This window comes from Maylandia zebra, linkage group LG13 (assembly GCF_041146795.1).
Source record: "Maylandia zebra isolate NMK-2024a linkage group LG13, Mzebra_GT3a, whole genome shotgun sequence".
NCBI classification, from domain to species: Eukaryota; Metazoa; Chordata; class Actinopteri; order Cichliformes; family Cichlidae; genus Maylandia; species Maylandia zebra.
Genome location: NC_135179.1, coordinates 10,369,804 through 10,391,857, shown reverse-complemented (window position 1 = coordinate 10,391,857; position 22,054 = coordinate 10,369,804). Strand labels below are relative to the sequence as shown.

Genomic DNA, 22,054 nt, shown 5'->3' with positions numbered 1-22,054 from the left:
TGAAAACTGTTATGAATACAAATGGTTCCTTGGAATAACTTTATTTGCCAGTGCATAAGCTCATCCCTGTGTCATATCATTAGGAGAAGGGCCTGCTGCTTCACTCTCTCTGGCTGTTAATTAAGTTGTGCTGGATCCCTTTTGTAGGTACAGTGTCACACGTGACATTGGCTCACAACTTCTAATTATCTTCTGAAAGAAACAGCTGACTTCCCTCAGTTTGCTTACTCTCTCCCAGCTCTCTCTTTTTTGAGACCACAAAGTTGCTTTCTTGGGGACTCATTAGGAGTTAAATGCATAGAATAAATTATGTTTGTGTTTCATAAAGAAACGCCCAAATCTGCATCCACACTGGAAATGATTTGCACCAATATGGTAATCATGGAACATAGAGAGGGAATGATATTCAACAGTTTCAAAGTTGTAGCAAAATGATGCAGAGGTTGGTTAAGATTATCCATGATGGGTAACAGTTTATCAATGGACCTGTTCTATTTTATATCTTTAAAAGTGTCTAATTTTCTGCCAATCACAGAGCCAGCCTTCCTAATCAGTTGAGTCTGTTGGAGTCACCAGGTCTGATGCTGCTCCCTACACACTGTGCTCACCACATCTGTGAATCTCAATCATTGTGTTGCACACACTGAAGGATCTCAGCTTCCTTGGGAAACAGAACCTGCTCGCTCCCCTTTTGTACACAGCTTCTGTGTTAGACTTTCAGTTCATTCTGCTGTTAGTGAGGTACTTGTACACCTCTGCCACATGAACATCCTGTCCCTGGACATGTTGTTAGCCTTTTCTCTCTGAAGTTGGTCACTATTTCTCCAGTCTTATGTTCAGAAGCAAATGATTACTTCCAGATCACTCCTCAAAATAATACTCTCAAAACTAGCAGCTTCCCAAATTAAACATGAATCATGATATGAATTAACTATTTATAAAACTTTTAACACACTCACAAACAAGTAGGTCATATCTTAATCACAAAAGTTTTAGGTAGGTGAGAAAAAATGCTGTAAACAAAGAATGCTTTCAAAAATGGAAGTGTTAATCACTTATTTTAATCAATGAACAAAATGCAGTGAATGAACAAAAGAGAAATCTAAATCAAAACAACATTTGGTGTGACCACCCTTTGCCTTCAAAACAGCATCAATTCTTCTAGGTACACTTGCACAGTTTTAAGAGGGAACTCAGCTGGTAGGTTGCTCCAAACATCTTGGAGAACTAACCACAGATCTTCTGTGGATATAGGCTTCCTCACATCCTTCCTCACTTCCAGTACTTCTTTCTCTTCTTTATGCTGAAGATAGTTCTTAATGACTTTGGCTGTATGTTTGGGGTCATTATCCTGCAAAACAAATACATTTGGGACCAATAAACAATTATTTATATTTCTGAAAGCATTCTTTGTTTAAAGCAATTTACACCTGTCTAAAACATTCGCACAGTACATAGTATATGTATATATACATTTATATATTAATCTTAATGGTTTATTAATCTACTGAGACTTCGTATTTAATCTTACTCTAACTTTTTAAATGACACCATGAACACATTATGCATGAGCTTTTTTTATCAAGAAAAACATGTATGTCTCTATTTCTAAATCACATACTAAGGGGAGTAACACATTATAAAAGTGCTCTGACCTTCCCCTCCTGCCTGTCACCAACATTTCCCACTACTTAAGATTCGTCAGAGTATTTCTGTAAGTGGCATGACACAGAGCTGTACTGAAAGTCTGAGGTGTACAGCCCGTGTAACATACCAGTTTACACTCTCACAAACACCTCCACGTATTTATAAATCATCCAGTTCTATTAGACTGTCATAAACAAGTTTAACTTTTAAACACAAAAGAAATACTAATGAAAAAAAAAAGAAAAAGAAAACTAAACACTCAAAATTAACACATTTATATTACTCATCCCTCTGAAATTGACATTAATTATTCTTCAGGGGAATTAAATTTGCATTGTTTTTAAGTGTCAAACCTAACCTTACAATGGAAGTGGTAAGCCTGCATTTTATAATTTTATAATTTATAATAACCTTGCATGAGAAGTGACTGAGGATACTGAATGTAAAACTTAAAAGTACAGAGCTTTAGACACCCTTCAATATAACATGTCCACTACTGAGAGGCTTGAAAATGACCATAAAGTGGAACCAAAGCCTCTCCTACATAATGTAAACAAAAACTGAAATTTTTACGTTTAGGACAGGTTGCTGAAATACATTCGATTATGTGGGTGCTTCTGATGTATTTGTCAAACTGCTTTTTAAGCAGTAACTGAGCAACAGCTGTGATGGAGTGAAATGTTACAAAGAGCCATCAGTCTACTCAGATACTTTCTTCGCTGCTCACTTGGAACATTTAAGCAATTTCTCTCAACTGCTAGAGTGCGACTTTATCAGTGTCCCTGCCCAGCTGGCTTCAGTGGGTCACCACAACCCCTCAGTAATGAAGTCCGAGCATCTATGGCAAGATGACCTCACCAAAAAGAGCCAATCTGCCACAGCTAAAAGAGTGTAATGAGGTATCTGTCATGGTTATATGAGCGTTATATGTTGAGATATAGTGTTGTAAAGTCTTCATTTTCATGGAAAGGCAGCACAAAAAAAATCCAATTTTATCCAATATAATAACAACTTGTGCAATAATTCTTTCTTGGATTTGTTCTTTTGTACTCAAAAACACCTTAGAAGGTTGCTCTGCAGTAGAATTTACATAAATCAACTCTGTTACTACAACTTTTACTGTTTATATAGTTTTTCTTAGGGCCAAATAAGTCAAGCTGATATATGAAAAACACATTCTTATTTATAATGCCATGGAATTTAATGATCCTTGTCTTTTTCTAAATGAGGAAACTTTGTTTATGACAACAAAATCATCAGTTGAAGTTATGAAATTTTGTGTGTTGATCGATTAATAGATGACCCTTGAGAGTTAAAAACTTTTTCCTCCCTAAAAAATATTGTATTAGTTTGAAATTAGGAATTAGTAATTACTACATTTTTGCTAATTAATTATTGTCCAGTTACTTTTGAGAGTCTGAAAATGGGAGACTGTACAAAAACCAATGCAATTCCTAAACATTTCATATGACAATATACGATTTATTAAACCCACTGCAATGAATTAAAGCTGAATCTTCACTTTCTTTACATCTTGATTGCCCGATTTAAAATCAGTGTGTTGGTATACAAATGCAAAATTACAAAAATTGCATTTTTGTCCATGTATTTAAGGATCTACCTGTAAACATTTTACAAGGGCAACAACCTGCCATGGAAGAAGAAGAGGAGAAATGATGTGGACTGCACATTCTTTTAGTATTAGAAACATGCTTATAAGTCCAAGCTTGTTTAGCAAGTGGGTGCCATGGTCCTCAGTGTTTGACCCAGTGTTTTGAGTTTGTTATTCTTTGTTCTTAGTTAAGAGTTTCTTCTCATTTATGATTTCCTGTGTTCTTGGAATGAAGGCGTTTTTTGGTTCTTGGTTATAATTTAGTCATCAAGTTTCAGTTAATGTCTATTTTCAGCAAGCATTCTACTTAGGGTTATTTGATTTAGTCTCTTGCTATTTTCTTAGCTTCCCTGTTTGTGTCAATTTTGCATGTTATTCATTGTCTCAGTGTTTTTATCTTTTATTTTGCTGGTCACTTGTCGTGTTAGTTAGATTCTGTGGCTGTTTCTTTGCTCCCTAACTACCTCATATGGGTATTTATGCCCTGAGTTTTCCTTAGTTCTTTGTCATGTCCTCCCTCACTTGTTGTGTGTCTCCCTGCATTGTGTTCTAGTGTTTTCTGCCCCTGTTTAGGTTTGTTCTGTGAGCTACCAGCAACATAACTGTATTTCTTTATTTCGGTCAAAATCCTGCCTGTTACATAACTGGACAGGACAGAGAACTGTAGAAAATATGAAGATGCCGAGAAGTGCAAAAGATTTTTGGCAGTATTTGTTTTTATTTCAGTATAATTAATGTTTTCTTTTTGCAATCAGCATCTGGAGAGTATTCACTGATACAGATCAGTCAATTATACTCAGAATGAGGCAATAGTTTGGGGCAGAAGTCATTTAGTGTTAGTGAAAGCATGCAGGAGAGGATGATGAGAATTCAATTTAGAGCCAAAAATTGGTGTTATTTTCAGGCAATTATGTGAAATACACAATAGACCGGGAAAAGACAACAGCTGTTAGTCAGAGATGGAATAACATTCTCTCACTTTATTTATCTGCCTTCCCTTCCCTGACAGACACATACTCCCCAGTGAGCTGCAGTGATATCATTTGGAAGAGTTAACTCATTCAGATCATACCTTGTTGCAGTGCGACATCCATCACATCCATGAGCACCGAGCCACTCCCAGCTTCCTACATCAGTGTATTTTCTCATGACTACGTTGTGCAGACTTTGATTTCTTTGAGGCAGAAGGATGAAATTCATGACATAACTGCTCTTAATAATATTGGAGTAGGCCTAAATGTTTTTTTTCTTACAAATACCTACAGTAATGATGTAAACTATAGCTTTTCAAACATAGCAAAATGTGTTGTTCAAAATGTGATTAGAAAATTAATAAAAGAAGTTAAACATTTAAACAGATGTGATATTCTTTTAAATGTAACATAAAAATGACAGTTTCCTTTGAATATTGAGTCTAAATATCTGTGTGACTTTGAAGACATGCTGTTAATCACCCACTACTTCCCCCATTAAATATCAGCATATTTACTCCTAATTGAGGTGACAGTTATTTTCTCTGCTCTGTTTATTAATATCCTCCAAGTTTAACATCGTCATCAAGTCTGAAAGTCTGAAAGTCAAACATCACTATTTGAGATGTGGACGGTTTTTGCATCCAAACCTCATTTTGGTTATCAACTAATTTAAATAATTTTCAATGTTTTTTTCAATTTTGTTTCATGTATTTTATTTAGCATACAAATAAAAAGTTAATTAATTAATTAAGTAATTATTAATTAAGTACTGAAAAATACATCTGATCTGTTCAATAAACCGAAATAGCTGTCAGCCAGGTCAGAACAGTTACTGTTGATGGTTATTTTTAAGCGTATTATAAACATACAAGAAATTAAATATAAATATTTCATTATTTTAAGTGCAAAGGATTTCATCCTCAAAAATCATGGTTGTTGTCAAACCACTGTAGTCACTCTGGAACACTTACAGTGGAACTATTATGGTCACAGTATATTTAAACAGAGGGACTTTGCATTATTCACAGTTCTATCATATATTAGACCTTGGTGAAATGTATTCGCTGTCTAAAAATATTTTAGATTATCTTTCTTTAAAGCCATCCTTCTTTTAAACCCAATTTGTTCTTATAGACTGGCCCTCACATATAGAAGGATTGAACAGCAGAAATATGGGGATAATGCATAATCAAATTGCAGCTTTAAAAAACTTTAATAGATATTCAAAAACATTTTATTGCTACAAGACATAATATTTGTAGTATTATGCAGTATTATTTATATCCTCGACATCTCTGAGCCTCTTGCTTTCCTTTCCGACAGCTTTCACCTTACTGGAAGCCTCAAGTGCAAATTTACCAATGGTCTCTAATAGTAAATGTCCCTAAAGAAAGACATAAACAACTGAGTTTCATTTTATTTATTTATTTTTCATCTTCATATATCTATATATACCTAGATTTTCTAGAAATACTATTATTTTATTTTTTAAATTCTATTTTATATTAATTATATTATATTTTTAATTTATGGCTGAATTACTTACATAAGACATCCTGATCATCAGTCTTTCACAGCAGTGTCCATAGCTCTGACGGAGGCAGCCTATCAGATGTCAACATATCGCCTCCTCGCTGCTGATTGGCTGACTCGTGGAGGAATGGGATGTCGGGACAGCAAAGATGTCCGCGCTCATTTGAAAACCTGCTATAGGCGAATACGGAATTTGCCACTTGTTTTTATGTTTGTAGGGTGACAACGTTGTGCTCAAGCGAGACGCATTGAAAGGAAAGATAAGGACTCCGCGACAAGGGCCAGACTATTCCTTAATATCAGGTTAGCGGCTAAATGTCTCCTTGTAAGCTGAAAGCTAGCTGCAGCTAACGATAGCTAGCATGCTAGTCGGGCCGTTTCAATGGTGTTTAGTGTCAGCATGCAGACTCATAGCTGACTGTCAAGTTGTATATTTATGTAATTTACAGCGTCTTAGTTTCTGTAGAGTACCGAACTTTGTTTGGGGGAGTTTTTGAGGTAAGAACTTCCAGCTAACTTCTAGCATGTCACGTCTATCAAAGTCAACAGAAACTTGCTACCGTGGAAGTCCTGTGGAAATTGTTAATGAGATTTCTATCTCCTACTATGTTGACCCCTCTAACGGGATAGTTTTAGTAATAGTAAAGGTCCAGTGAGCCTGCTTCAGCCAGCTAAGTTGTCGATGTGTTAATAGAGAACATTTTTTAGCCACCAGTAATGCAATCTGTCCTTCAGTCAAGTAAATTAAAGTTATTTACGCAGAGGAAGTGTATTTACACCTCATCTTATACTCACTGGTATTCACAGTACTTTACAGATAAGCTACTGATAAAAGTGATGTCATCATTAATGTCATAAAGAGAAAATGACAGAAGAGAACAGTTTATGTGAAACTCTTTGTTCTTAAGTACTACAGTAAACTTGTCTCGAGGATCTATACTTTATTTTTTATCGTATTAAATAATGAATATGAATACTACAGCTAAACGGACTGGTATGGCGCAAATTGGTGATGCTCTTCAGTTGTGTCTGAAAAAAGGTCTTGCTTGCTTTTAAATACTGTTATTTATACCTCAAACTCTGTTCTTCCCAGAAATAATGCTGATATCTGAAACTCATGTCGGAAGTCGTGTATGAAGAGACAGCCACGATGATTGCCGCAGGGGAATTGCAGTCATTTGTCCCGTTTGGCCGCGAGCACTGCAGGAACCATCCAAACGCCTTCAACCTGCAGCTCAGAGAGCTCCAGCCTGCCTCCGAGCTGTGGGCATCAGATGGTGCTGCTGGCCTGGTGGGGTCCCTGCAGGAAGTCAGTCTGCAGGAGAGAGAGAGGGTGAGAGTGTCTAGTATTATGATCTATAATTTTTCATAATAGGAGTGGGCCATCTAACAGTCTTATTTAATGGATAGCCTGAATTGTTCTCCTGACCTGCTCTTCAGAGGAACTGGTGTGTATTAAACAGTAAAAATATAAGAAGGAAAATGGTAAATAGAATACACCTAAAGCGTTTAAATTTGTTTTTTCATTAACATATCTTTAATTACTTTAAATCTTTAATTATTTTTTTACACTAATATAGTCAGTGCAATTGTTACAACACTGCTGCACTGCAGTACTTAATGTGTTGTTAAGCTCAAATGTGGTTTTGATTTGGTTTTTGTGTTGATGTGTTTTGAATGACAGGAATTTTGGCAGCTTAGGAAGGGCTGCAAGGGAGTCAAAGAGGAAGATGTGGAATTTGAAGAAGAACTCTATGCAGCAGGAAACGTGGTTGTCTGGAGCCAGGGTAGTAGGGCTCAAGCTTCCAGTGTATATAAGGCCTTCACTGTTGACAGCCCAGTGCAGCAGGTCTGTTTCTAATTGTTTTGTGTACTACATGGTCTCTCATAATTGTGCTTGTCCATTCTCATTTCTAAGGGCAAATGAGGGACCATCTTGTTTTCTGTCAGGAATCAGTATGGCTTTTGCTTTACTATATAGATTGTATATCACCCACGATGATTGTCAGGATTCTGTGCTCTAAGACTTGAAACAGTTTTTTTTTTTTTTTTTTTTCGTATTATTTCCAGGCCTTGTGGTGCAACTTTGCTGCTCCTCACAAGAAGAATGATGGTACTGTGTCTTTTTGTGCAGTTTTTTGCTTATTCATATTGCAGTCCTGATGAACAAAACACAGAATGTTTTTAATGTTTTGCAGATGAAGAAGTGGAGCTCACAGTGTGTATTGTCCAGAGTAGCTGTGTTAATGTTCACACCATGACTGGAAAAGACTTCATCTCACCACTGCCCTTCCAGGTGAGGTATAGAGCAATATTAATGGGGAATGTTTATATCCAGCGAAAGAGATGGGTCTACACATGAGCCACAAAATTCTTTTAAATCTGTGTGACTCAGTTGGACCTCCACTACCTAAACTTTCACCTCAACACAGATGCAAGCTGACATGCAGCAGTAACTGCAGGCTTCTTTGTGTGTCTCCCATGTTCCAGAACACTGCTGAATAAAAGGATAATTTGATTAGTGGATGCATAAGTCTCTGAAACATTACCCCACCTCGCTGCTGAACTAAAACCACACAACCCACCACGTTTGGATTAGGGATATTTCTCAGAGCCATTATTGGTTAACCATTTTCTGGTTAACTAGTAATGATAGAAAATTTGCATCACTGATAGTGGGAAGTAAGTGTGTGTGAGTTTATGTGTGTGCATAGCTTTGTGTATTTACGAGTGTCTTTCACTCAGTAGTCTGTTGCACACCAACAAAATATAATTTGATTTCAGGATGTGTTTTCAACGTTTGAGTTTTGTTTTTTTGTTTTTTTAAACTTGAGGCATTCGTGATAAAGCATTTGATATTTTCTTACGGGAAAGGTTGGACATACACTCTTACTAAATAACTGAATTTAATAAAGGGGCAAGCAAACCGTGGGTTGGTGTTGTGAGAAAGGCAAGAAACACCTTGTGAGAGCCTTTGTGACAGGAAGAATCCCCACTGCTGTGGTGTCCCTGACACTGAAGCTCTCAGGGTGTTGCACTTTTCTTAACCTTTCAGTGCTGTTTTTAAGTGGCAGAGAATATCATTAGTATTAGTTTCAATAGAAAGTTATTCAAGATAATTTAAAAATGGTACAAGTAACCATTTTTTTAAATAAGAATTTTAATAGTTGGGATGTCAAATGCAAAGTTTTGTGAATATTGTCAGTTTTTCAATATTCATTTATATAAGGCTGTATTAAACTACTCTAGGAAAGCAAAGAAAACAAGTGGCACCTCTAGCCTTAAAATAAATATCTGACAGAGACTTTATTCATGATTGTTGGACAAAATTTAACCTAACTATGAATTTTATTATTTACTGGTCAGGATGGATCTGTGTAAACAGAATGCAGTTTTTTTTATTGTTTTAAATGCAGGTCAAAATATTGAACGGTTTAGCATTTAAGGGGGCTATATGGACACCCAAGTTTGTGAATGCAATAACTTAAGAATGAAGTCACATAGGATTTTGAAAATTATACCATCGGTGTATCTACTAAAAATCTTGTACTAGTTTGAATCTCAGAAACCTTGACCTCATGAGAACAAGGCGATGTAAAATTTGGAAATTCATACTTCTACTAGGAGGCTGGGGAGTACCATCGGCTGCCATCAGTGTTTTTAAAAATTGTTGATACCAGACATCTGTTAAAAATGTTTCATGAGTCTGTACTGTCTTTTCTTTTCAAGGTGTCAAATGTGTGGGCAACAAAGTTTGGACTTCTTATGGAACGTAAAAACACAGCAAATGATGCACATTTCAGCCCCCCTGGGTATGTGCTCACACTCTGCACTTGCAATCACATGCCTTCACAAATACATCTGTATCTCTGTATCTCATTGTATCTCATTGTACAACTGTATAGTGACAATAAAGGCATTCTATTCTACATGACACATGTTTCGATTAATCAGTGCATCCATGTGAAATAATGTAGTGACAGACATTTCTACACTGACCTACATACACAAACAAAGTATATAAACGAGGGATTGAGCTCTTATTCCACCCCCCCACCCCCCCATACAGGGAACCTCTGCCCACAGTTTTCAGCATGCTGCATCCTCTAGATGAGATCGCACCAGTTGTGTGTAAACCTGCAGGTATGAGACACTGATCTTCTCAGAATGAGATCTTGTGAACGTATTTCATATTTTTCCTGAATTTGTGCGTATTCTTTTTTCCAGGCCTGTTTGAAGGCTCCCGTGTGCAGTATGTGTCTGACTCGGCCATGAAGATAGTGTTCACCTGCTGTCAGCCGTCTATAGTTGTATCATATGACACAGTTCAAGGAATACACTCTGTCTGGACTCTGCGCAAAGTCACACATGATGTGAGTGATCATGAATACACACAAAGACACTAAAACCAACTAAGTTCTTCCTAAACTAAAGCCTTTTAACCCTGTCAGGAGCGCTCTACAGTCCTGCGGTGTCCGGCAGAACCGGTTGGGACACCGTTGGGTCTGATGGCTTCAGGCTTTCTCACTTCTCATTTGCGGAATGTCTCCCGTCATGACTCCCCTGGTGGCACTGGTCCAAGTGGGCATGGTCTTGGGACTGGAACAAGGTACTGAAAGTGGAGCAGCCTAATCAAGTGATTAGCAGACGGGCAGGAATTAGTTAGCGTCTTGTTACATTTCTGAGTAAAGCAAAAGTCCCACTGTCTAAAGACAGCTCCTCAGTTATTGGGGTTGCTGCTGTGTCATACAGACTGAACAATAAAGTGATACTTAATGGATTATATTGCCTTAAAAATAATTACAAGTTATAAACTTAGAGACCAAAACGTCAGCATCTGACCTGGTTACTGTTTTTCTTCCTGCAGTGCTGTTGGTTCCAGCTCTCCCCTCCACTACAGTGCTTTGCACAGCCACCAGAGCAGGATTGTCACATCCTCACCAGGAACTCACTCTCGAGTTCATTCTCCGAGTATATCCAACATGGCCGCCCTCAGGTGAGGTTAACCTAGCCAATGAGGACCATACCCATAATAGGTAAAAACTGAAAAATGCTTATCCCCTGTCCTCCTGTCTCAGCCGTGCCCACTCTCCAGGCATGGCAGCTCCATCCTTTTCAGGTGTGGCTCGTTTCAACACGTCTTTGCACAGCTCATCCCCCAGGGGGCACCATGGCTTGTTAGCATCTCCCAACAGTACTATCAATGAGACAGTGTTGGTCCCAGAGATGGAACCTATCATACCTGACCTCTGCATGGAGCAGCTATGGAGTGAGGCGGTAACTGCTGGCTCCAACAGGTAATTGGCAGCATTGAAATCTAACTTCAAAGCTTTTGACTAGTTTTAGCTCAAAGGTCGCTCTTAAAAATGTAAAAATTGCTTTTAAGCCTGTAACTCTTTTGTCGTATTGTAAATGTGAGACTATTTTAATCAGTAAAGAAAAAAACAATAAGCAATGAAAGCTTGAATGGTCTTGCAAAGTTGTTCATTAGCCTTTAGATCAAAGTTTGTGAGCAACTTGTTCTTTGTGTTTGCATAATACACAATTTATTTATTTATTTATTTTTTTAAAGACATCATTTGTATTCTATGTAATACAGTTCTTTCTGTTGCTTTAGGCTGTTCCAATTTATCAAATTCTGCTGTTTGACATCAGTTAGCATCTCTTTTTACCATTTACAGGGAAATGAGCAGCCAGGCATCTAAAGTATTCCTGACCTCTGATCTCTGTGAGAATCATTACTTGTGTTTCCTGGTGGAATCTCACCAACAGCTCAGGTAAACAAACATACACACATCTTTGTCCACCTTAATTTGTTGTGAAATGTGAGTTCACAAGTTAACTTTTTTTTTTTTCATGATCATTTTATTTTCTGCAGATGTGTGAAGTTTATTGAGAGCAATGATACGTCACAGCTCATCTTCCCCTCTGTCACAACCATCCCTGCTAAAGATGCGGAGCCTCTGCAGGTGCATTATAAAATTCTATCATGGAGAGTTGAAAGGGAAAGCGCAAAAGTTAAAACGGGGGAAAACGGTATTCATTAGAGTCAAGAGTCTGTATGAAGTTTATGGTGCTGTACTGTGCTGAAAATAGCCCTTAGCAGGCTGTAAACATTGTGTAGGAGGCCTTCCTGTATTTTTATTTTTTATTTTTATTTTTTTTAAATCTTATCCGGATGATTACAAGTTTTGCAAGATATAATTAAGGTTTTCCTTGCTACCTACAGGAACTAATGTGTGTATATACATGAGATAAATCTGTTTCGCAAAGGATTTTGTGAAAAACTGTAATTAAAACTTTAAAAATAAAACTGTAATTATTTATCATAGTGGTGGTTATGTCCAGTCCATGCCTATCAAAAAAGTCTAATAGCAAAATGTTTTTTCTAGTTTAGATCAGGTTGGTCATTCTTTCCTGAAACGTTTAGTTTTCTCCATCGTCTGGATGGTAAAACTACCATGTGACCTGAGGTCTCCCAGGAAAACTATGGAGTTGGATGCTTGAATTTTGGAGCAGAAACCAGTGATTTATGTTTATTCATTATCATTTCAACTTTTAAGTTATTTTTTTTTAAGTACCGGTATGCACATTTACAGGTTCTAGCATCTTGTGTGAATATTTGATAATTTTCTTTGTATTAAGTTGTTGACAGTTGGGGAAATTACAGCAGGAGGTTTTTTTTGTTTGTTTGTTTGGTTTTTTTGGAGTAACATTCAACGTGTTTCTGACAATGAAACTTTGCTCCTCAGAGTATAGATGCCATGCTAGTTCTGGAGGCCTGTGGTAGTTTGGTTCTCTATACAGGAATCACCAGGGTAAGCACAGCTGCCTTTGCTTCCTGTAGATGACAATTGAGTTCTCAGATTTTTTGATTGATTTATTTATTTAACGGTGTAATGAATCATGGGATTGCTTTCTTGGCTGTCACCTAGGTCAGCAAGGTGTTTGTGCCTGGACTGTTGTCACCCTCCTTCAGCCTGACCAATCACCTCCCTCACCGCAGCACTCCAGTGGAAACTGTTAGCACACCTGCTAACGCTGGCAGTAGGCATCTCCAAAGACTTGATGAGGTATTAACATGCATTGTAAATGCACTTTTCTTTGCTTTTTAAGTGTGTACTGTATATCTGGTACATTTGACTCCTTTGGTTCACCTCTCTATTTTAACACCTCTCTTCAGGATGCCATGCCTTCACCAGTGACAGGGCTAAGGGGTCCAAACATTAAACACCATGATGCTTCCTTTTTGGAGGATTACACATTTCAGCCAGCCACACCCTACATCAATGCCTTACGTGATCCTGTCTGCAACCGGGTGACTCTGGTAGGTTTTCTGTGTTTAACATAGATGGCATTGATCCCTTTTTTTCCCTCAACAATAGGTAAAACGTGTGTTTTGTAATCATGGGGAATTAACTCAGATGATCGGTCATCCACACACTCACAGTCAGTACAAGAAACAGATGATGTAATCAAATCAAAGCCAAAACAAAACACAAGTTCAAATTAATGTTTGGTGTCCTAATTTTTTAACTCATCTGAGTTTAATGACATATACAGAGCTGATTATTAGAAGGGGACTTTTCGGATACAAACTGCCAAAAGATGGTTGTCAGCTGTCAGTGCAGTGGAGGGTAAAAACGCATCAAGTGAAATTTGGACTGACTGCTACTGCACCACGACAACATAGTGAGACTCTCCCTTAAGGTGTTGTTTCTTGTTTCTAATGTCTATCTGTGTCTGCACAAGTGATTCAGGCACATTCATATTTGTGAATGACTGTTACAAAAGCAACGTTGTTCGTGTTTCTGCCTCTTGGGTTAATCCTGTCAGACTTGGTCTAGACACTCTCTTCAGCTCCAGGACTTTACATTATTCTCTAAGTTACACACCAGCCAAACATCACTGTTTCTTTCTCTTATACATCATCAGAAAGCTTTCTGTCTGCAGGCTGCTGCTCTTTTGACTTTGCTCATTGAATTTCTGTTTGAGACCTCAATATGTCAATCCAGAGACTAATTGTTCCTAATGCGGCGCACTGGACTTTTCAAACCTCCTGCTCCTGTTGAGTTTCACATCAGGGTTTCTTTCATGAAAAAATGACAAGAACAGGACAAAACCTGCTGGAGAAAATGTGATGAGAGGTTTTGGTCTGTTTTTCTATCTAGAGCACAGCTATTCAAAATAATTGGAAATATACAGTTATAATCCTGGTGAAAATGTGAAAGTTGCATGCTCTCAGTGACTGATTTGGTTATTTTTCTTTTCAGCTGATGATATTAGCTGTGATGCAGCTGGTAGAATAATTGGATATAACTTGCTGCAACAGAAAAATGCTGCTGTATACATAATTGCAGGACAGGAAATGCTCGGAATTACCGCAACTTGTGAACTGATTACTCGTAAAGTATAGCAATAATAATATAGTAATAATAATTCAAGACACCCAAGGACACTTTACAATTGGATAAAACACATAATGGAAAAATGAAAAAATGAAGAAAAGTAAAACGAGTGCAAGCAATCATGAAATATTAAGTGAACCCTATAATTTATATCTTGTTGAGCTTTCTTTAGCATCAAGAAGCTGCTTCTTAGACTTGCACATCAACAGGAAGAATTGTTGGAGTGTTCATGTAACTGTTTCAGTTCATCAGTATTTCTGGGATGTCTTGATTAAACCCAGCAGAGAGAGGAGGTCATTTGGTTGAAGACGGGACTCTTTTGACTTGACCATTTCAACGCACGTTTTAAAAAATTCTGTTATTCTGTTGTTGACTTACTGGTGTGCTTTAGGTCATTGTCTTGTTGCATCACCAACACCACCAACTCTCCCAAGTTTCAGGTCACAAAGGCCCTGAAATCCACCTGAGGTACACCCTAGGAAGGTCGCCAGTCCATCACAAGGCTAATAGAGAGAGACAGTCCTCATTCACATTCACAGTCACACCAGAATTGGACACCAGAAATGCCTTGACCCGGCATAAAGAATACAATTTAGAATTCATCGTTCTTTTAACAAAGACTCAAGGCATCCCTAACACAACTAAACCATTCTTCAGAGTTGCGTAGACGTTTAGGTGTTGTTGTGCAGTGCTTTTTTTTTTTTAAATTTATTTATTTTTTTCTTCACTTCTAAACTCAACACTGTTAATTTTCACCGAAGGTCCAGGTTTAGCTTGCCTAACAACAAAGCAAAGAAGTTTTGTTAAACCTCCATTTTGTCTTTTGCAAACATGGGATGTTTTGTAATTATGTTTTTAATGGTTACTTTCTATTCTGTCCTTCAAAACTTTCCTTTTTCAATCTTTTTCTTATAATGAACACATGAACAAAGGTGTTAGCAAGTTTTACTTATGGTGTGATCTTTACAGGATGTACAGGCAGAGATTAATTATAGATGAAGATCAGACTACTTATTTTATGACAAATCAATACAGGAATCTTTATTTGAAATATTTCGAAGCATTTTGTTTCAAGTTATGGGTTGAAAATTTCATGTGTGTTGCACTTTTGACAAAATGCTGTAAGAATGCCTGATGTGACATCAGTGATTGGAGTAGTGCTTGAAAGTTTAATCAGCTTAAGTTGCAGCCAGGAAGTTTCTGACTGCATGTAATTAAATGTTATTTGCTGTTGTTTAGTGTTTCTGTCTAGTATACCCGAAGACAATGAGTTATTGCACACACCAGTTTCTTTTTTCTGAGATTTGCAATCAGGCTTTCTCTGTTGAGGTCTTTTATCAGTTTTGTGCTCACAAACAGCTGTTTTGCACTGATATAAAATTGATGTGAAATTGAACTTAAAGAGTATAATTTAAATGTATGCACAATCTGTCTCCACAATTTCTCCAGGAACTAAGCATTGGCACAATGCTGAGGATTTCTATCCCAGAGATTGCTACTTCAGACCTGGGTGAGTCACACATATATACATTTAAAAAAAATAAATCAAAGAAACGCTCTCACACATTTAAGAGTTGACATTGCAGCCGACAATGTTGGCGTGTACATTTTAAGTGAGACCACACACAGATCGCTTAGTCAGTGCGGTGAGGTCCTTTAATTAGGTTTGAGAGCCTCTCTGCATCGTGTCCACAGTGACATATAATCTTGATGTCTTGAGGACCATTATGAGGCAGACACACATGGGCAGCAAGCACAAAACATTACACTGATAAACACTTTCACAACACCAGAATTGTTAATTTTTTTTTTTAATCTATTAAAGAGGATAGTTAAATCTATTGTAAATAATAGATGTAGCTCAAATCTTTATATATGGCTTAACAGAATGATGTTGTGCATCATAACTACTTCAGGAAATGGAAAGGAAAGGTCGTACATGTATGAACTGAAAGCGAAATGTAATGTGTGTCTGAACCTCTGGTAATAAAAGATCTGGAAACAGATGGCCTGCTATGCTGAGGTGAATTGGAAAGATGACACAGTTGTTTTTAGATGTGCAGAAGCACAGATATCCACATCTGCTCTTATTGTGTAATCTCTTACACAGGCTTGATGTAAAAATTAGTCAACAAATCTATTTGGTGTTTTCACTGTTTTTAAAAAGCCTGTTCTTTTGCTAAACCATTAACATCAGTTCACAGTGGGAATAAAAATGGAGGGATCTTCTTCTTTTCAGGTAGTACTAAAAGCTTTTAGCAGCTTTTATCTAAACAAATGTGGGGCAGCATCTTTGCCACTGCTGATAAAACCACTGTTGCCACTTCTTTTTTTTCTTTTTTTTTGGTTAAGGTTTTCACCTTTTGGCTTTACTGAAATGTCATTATCCTTTCAGTTGTTTAAAAGTACCTGCCGGGGGGGTTAATAACATTTTTAAGATCCAACAAACAGATTTGCATAATATATATTTTCTTGCTATGTTGTACCACAGCCTTTGATTATCTAATCAGCATTTTTAGATAATCATCCAAAGGTATTAACTTAAAAAAATAAATGCCTTTTTTAACTTTAAACCTTCCAAACTTTTCCAAAGATTCTGACTGTCTGCTCTGTCTGCTTCGTTTTCTTATGTAAGATTTTCCACATGAAATGGAAAATTACTGTTTGTTTTTCTGGAAAGACCACTCAGCTGGTAAAACAAACTCTATGGTATAACAGCAGACAGACCTATTCATTTCCCCGATGATTTCATTTCCCAATAGCACATAGTAGCTGATGACCATGTACTTTGTAATAATTAAACTAAATTACAGATATTTTTTTTCTAACCAATTAACTTTGAGGTCAGCTGGATGATTTCATCTGTTGTCTACCACTAGTGGATCTACTGTGACCATGAACCTTCTCTTCTAGCTTTTGTTCGTTTTTATTTTTAAAGCCTTCATTGTCACTAAGCAGTGTGTATCACTCTTGCTGCCTTGTGTACCTGCCTTTGTGTCTTGTTCATATGTTGCTCTCCATTATTTTGTAATCGATCCTGTAGACAAGGCTTTCTTCCTCTAATGAAATGGCATTTAGCTACCTCTTTCTTGACCTTTCCAACTCTGGGTGTCCAATTAAGATTCCCAGTGATGTTGATTAAGCATCTGATTGGCCAGAGTTGTTAGGAGACATGGTAGCGCTAATTACTGTTGTTGTGGTAGTTAGTTTGTAATTTCCATTTTTCTTTTTGGGGGGTAGAGGATGATAGGTGGAAATTGTCAGATCAGGATGAGATTCATTAAAAAAAATCTGTTAAAAATAATTGTATTGCACTTTTTTTTGTGTTTGTTTCTAAACTTCCATTTGTCTGTGGTTGGTAGCACAAGTATTAGAAAGTTTTAGCTCTAGTTTTAAGCCTAGAATTCAGGCAGTGGTTTTACTGAATTTAACACTTTTACAATAACATTTCCACCATTTTCTACAGCTGAGAGAATCCAACCAGCAACCTTTTATGTATTTCATCTTTTCCTGTTTTGAAATTATTGCATCTTAGAAAAACTAATGTTTTGTTTTCTCACATTCTTAATGATTATTATTCTTAAACGTAATATAACTAATAAAACTGTACAATGGTTATCTAATTCCATCCATTATATAGAAAAAATGTTAGTAAATGTGTGTTTTCTGAATTGCCTCATATGATTGTGAATTTCACACCTAACTACCATGAACTGTGACACTTTTGCTATTTCCCTTGTTCCCCTTCGTGTATTTCAGTGAGAAAGTGCCTTGAGGCAATTCGTTTTATCCTGCCTAAGGAAGCTGCTATGAAGGTTGGTGGAAGTGAACATGTGGAATTTCAGTTACAAATTATGTATTAGTTAAAAACTTGACATTGTGCGCAGACAAGCAAAGATTCAGAATAACAACTTAACCAGTCTGCCAATAATTTTAATTCAGTGCATTATTAACTCTACCAAGGAGGTGTGTGCGCGCGTGTGTGCGTACGTATTCGTTCAGATGATTACTCAAAAAACTATTGATGGGTTTGCATGAAAATTCTACCTGTGATTGGTCAGTCTGGATCTGGATCTTTACCCATGATTTAATTTTTTGGGAAAGGTTTCACATAATTGAATTTGGCCATCGTATGTTCACAAATGCATTTCAAACTGAAATGAAGGGCAAAAAATTGGGAAAACTTGTGTTGATGGTCTTAAGTAAATGTATTTGCAATTTAATCCAAATCCAGACATCAAGAAGGATGGTCTGAATCTGGGACTTGTGTATGATATTGTGTAGGAAATTTTATACTCAGGAAAGGTAACCTCAAGCTGTGCTATTTATAAGCACTGAAACCTTTAGAGCGTAAGCTCTCCATCGTGTTTATTTAAATGTTACTCAGTCGTGGTTAGTGTACAGAGTATGACATCAGAGTTGACCAACTAACTGTCTCCAACTAATCAAGAAGGAAAAACAAAGAAGGAAATGTATACAATAACAGCCTCATTAGGCTTTGGCAGAAATTGTATAGGATCTCATTAGGTAGAGTAAGAGGCTGAATGACAAAATTATGTTTTTCAGGGCTTTATTTTCACACAAACATGCAGATATACTCTTTATTTTCATTTAGTTTTGCTAAATTCTTTAAATGCAACAGGTTTTGGTGAAATGGTATAACATCTACAATGCACCTGGAGGTCCCAGTGCCCACACAGAGTGGAGCCTGTTTGTCACCTGCTTCATGACACTGATGGGCTACAACACCGAGCGCCTGACCTGGACACGAAATGTGAGTCAGCATTTGTATTTTGTTTTTTAAACTGTAATTGTAATTTCCAGTTAATGTATTGTAGAAATGGCTTTCCAATTTGTTTCATAATTAATGACATTTGCAGTCATACTGAGTAGATTTAAAAATGAAACTTTCAGTAAAAATCTTGTACATTAATACAAAATGATTCTTGGCAGCCAAAAGCCTGGTCTGCTTTGAACTATTTTTTTTTTTTTTTTTTTTTAATTCTTGACTAGAAAAATCCTATTGTGGCTTTAAACTGTAATTTGCATGTCTTGACCTTGCTCCCTGTCCTCCTTCCTACTTTCACAGCTGCATTTTGAAATGCCACTCTCTCCAGTGATTGCAGCCAAGAAGGCTCGTCCCTCCGATGGAGGTTCTGATGAGGTGTGTTACTTAAGTGTGAGCTGTTGTGATGTTTTAGAGCACAATTATCAAGCTTGATTACAGCTTGTAGACTTATAATCCCTTAACAATCAATTATGCATGCAAGGGTTGTCTCACATAGTGAGACAGTGAAACAAGTGTTATAAAAGAAAACACAGCAAAAAGAAAGTGCTTCAATACTCTTGAATATACTTATATTATACTTATATACTTTTGAATCCCCCAAATTGCAGATTTTAGAAAGTAATATATATCACTAATGATTTCTAGTCTCATGAAACATCCCTTGACTTCTTTCCATGTCTTAATTTTCTCAGTTACTAAAGTTACATTTGTTCTATATACTGCTTGTGGTGGCCCCTTGGCCAGAATTTCCTGGAAAAATAATTTCTTGTTTCTCTGTAAGAGTTCCCTGGTTAAATTAATGATCTAAAATAGTGTAAAATTTTTTCTTTTTCTTTCTTATATTAAACAGTAATTTTAAAGGTCAAATTCATGTTTTAGAAACTGTTGTTTTGAAACAGTTTCAGCTATTTTCATTTTAGCTTGTTTGCTGTTTACTTTTGCTATTGTGTTTATAAGTTTTAAGGACATAATAAAGCCTTTAACCTAAAGATTTTAAAAATACATTTTAGTAAAAAAAAGAAAAAAAAGAAGCAACCAGAAGTAAACCAGTACAGTCATGGAGAACTCTGTGTGATGGGAAATCCCAGTTTACTCTTAGGAGGAGGGCAGTGGGGGGGGACTGTAATCTGTCCTACAATCCTAAACATAGTTACACATATTTGTGCTTTTGTCATTGAGGAGATTCACATTGGCACAATGTGTTCCCTTTCCCCTTGCTGTAACCCTAAATCTGAAACCCAAGTCTTAACCCTTGAAATGGCCCCTCCACAGTCTTCTTTAAATATTCCTAATTATTGGTTGGCTTCTTAAGTAATGTGTTCTCATTAGAGCAAAATATGGTTGGAAAATGTCAGTTAGCTGGAGGCTTAGGCTGTAGTGTGTGTGTGTGTGTGACCTGAAGAAATGTGTGAGTCACATTAGACTGGACGACAGTGTCAGCTTCTTACCTCTGTTGTCTTCATGCTGCATCAAAGATGTAAAGATGAGGGCAGAATTGTTAGAATTATTTCATTTCTGAAGGTTTTCCCAAGTCAGAGCAAGGTATGTTCAGCATAGCTTTTTCCAAACATCCCAATTTTTAATTTGGATACCTAAATTATTTTAGTTTGCCCACAGAAACACAATTATTTCACGAAAAACAAAATCAAACTGAAAAGTATAAGCCCCCCGATGATAGACTCGACCTTTGTCTTCAGTTCACCTCACACATTTTCAGTAGGATCAGGGATTTGTGCTGTAACATCAGTTTGGTCTTTAAAATCTAGTGCTTCATATTTTGGGTCATCGTTGTGTTGGCAGACGAACTGACAATCCAGACCCAGTTTGCTGCTGCTTGAAGTTTTCTTTCAAAACTAAATTGATGAAATTCCCAGTTCCAGTTCCATAATACTCCCACCACTGTGTTTCACTATAGGGATGATGTTCTTTGAATTGCATGCCTCTCCCTTTTTTCTCCAAACTCATTCATCATTCATATTATTGTTTCTATTTTGCTAACGATCTGCATCCCCTTACCAATCAAATTATAAACAATGGAGAGCCATGAGTTGGACCAAAATGCGGTCTGTCTTGTCAAGTGACCAAATGCACAGAAATGTCTCAGATCATTTTGCAGTTCACATAACATTTTACTGACTGTATTTGATGTTTTGGTCTCTGGTTTTAAAAGCTATCTTTTTGACTGGTGTTTATCTTTGTTTCCTCTCCCTGTAGGACTGGGACTACTTGATGGGGTCCCATTACCACCGTCAGATGAATTTCTTGCCCGTTGCCACTTCACTGGATGCTAGTGGCAATAGTACAGTCACTTCAGAAACTGAAGGCCTGTGCACTGTATGTACCAAACACTGGGTGAATCCATATACTGCATGTTCTTTGATTCTGTTTGTTTGTTGGTGTATTTGGGCTTAGACATTATGGGTATGATTTGTTGGAATAAGAGTTAATGCTCACAAATAGAGGTGTAATCAACCATACTTCTTCTTCTTCCATCACCACCTTATTTTTTTTCCTCATTCAAATTTCCTGATAAAACAATGAGAGATTCCCAGCACACTGATTGTAGGTATATTCAGTATGCCTGCAGACTTTTGTGAACTAGCAAACTGTAGTCATGTTGATTTGACTGACCTTCTTTTGAGTCTCCTTGATTCTGTTTTCATAGCACTGCTGATTTGTATCGCTTTATACACAGAGGTGCTTTCTGTTATTTAGCCTATATTCCTTTTTTGTGATTATTGTTGTGGACAAAATAGTTGAAACATGAAATATTATTAGAAAAGGGAGCTCAACACTGCAACTATACCACCTTTAATTTGGTTAAAGGAAAACCACAGTAAGTAAAAAATTGTGCAAAGAACATAACACCGAATTTCATTTGGTGTTATTGAAGGGCTGCTGGAGCTCACCTTAACTGTGGGGACAATTCTGGCAAGGAAGAGCAAAAGACATTGGCATGCATTTACTTGTAGTCTTCCTGATTGTTTTTGCACGATGTCATGTCAGTATAAGTTTGCTGTTATATCTCCAGGCAATTACAAAATCTCCTGTTACATCCTGTTTAACCTGTTCCCCCTTTAATTTAATGTTT

At 36.9% G+C, this 22,054-nt stretch overlaps 1 protein-coding gene across 1 annotated transcript in view; it reads left to right on the top strand.

Moving 5' to 3' along the window:
- The first annotated feature begins 5,910 nt into the window (after positions 1 to 5,910).
- anapc1 (anaphase promoting complex subunit 1) overlaps positions 5,911 to 22,054 on the top strand; it is a 62,395-nt gene continuing 46,251 nt past the window's right edge. Inside the window, exons 1-21 of the mRNA XM_014411584.3 lie at positions 5,911 to 6,069; positions 6,860 to 7,099; positions 7,451 to 7,615; positions 7,837 to 7,879; positions 7,965 to 8,062; positions 9,496 to 9,578; positions 9,836 to 9,909; positions 9,994 to 10,139; positions 10,218 to 10,375; positions 10,634 to 10,762; positions 10,845 to 11,063; positions 11,448 to 11,543; positions 11,645 to 11,735; positions 12,519 to 12,584; positions 12,702 to 12,839; positions 12,950 to 13,093; positions 15,624 to 15,684; positions 17,934 to 17,989; positions 18,817 to 18,948; positions 19,264 to 19,338; positions 21,178 to 21,297. Of these exons, the coding sequence (XP_014267070.3) occupies positions 6,884 to 7,099; positions 7,451 to 7,615; positions 7,837 to 7,879; positions 7,965 to 8,062; positions 9,496 to 9,578; positions 9,836 to 9,909; positions 9,994 to 10,139; positions 10,218 to 10,375; positions 10,634 to 10,762; positions 10,845 to 11,063; positions 11,448 to 11,543; positions 11,645 to 11,735; positions 12,519 to 12,584; positions 12,702 to 12,839; positions 12,950 to 13,093; positions 15,624 to 15,684; positions 17,934 to 17,989; positions 18,817 to 18,948; positions 19,264 to 19,338; positions 21,178 to 21,297 (2,310 nt within the window). The 5' untranslated portion in view covers positions 5,911 to 6,069; positions 6,860 to 6,883. The remainder of the gene's footprint in view (positions 6,070 to 6,859; positions 7,100 to 7,450; positions 7,616 to 7,836; positions 7,880 to 7,964; positions 8,063 to 9,495; positions 9,579 to 9,835; positions 9,910 to 9,993; positions 10,140 to 10,217; positions 10,376 to 10,633; positions 10,763 to 10,844; positions 11,064 to 11,447; positions 11,544 to 11,644; positions 11,736 to 12,518; positions 12,585 to 12,701; positions 12,840 to 12,949; positions 13,094 to 15,623; positions 15,685 to 17,933; positions 17,990 to 18,816; positions 18,949 to 19,263; positions 19,339 to 21,177; positions 21,298 to 22,054) is intronic.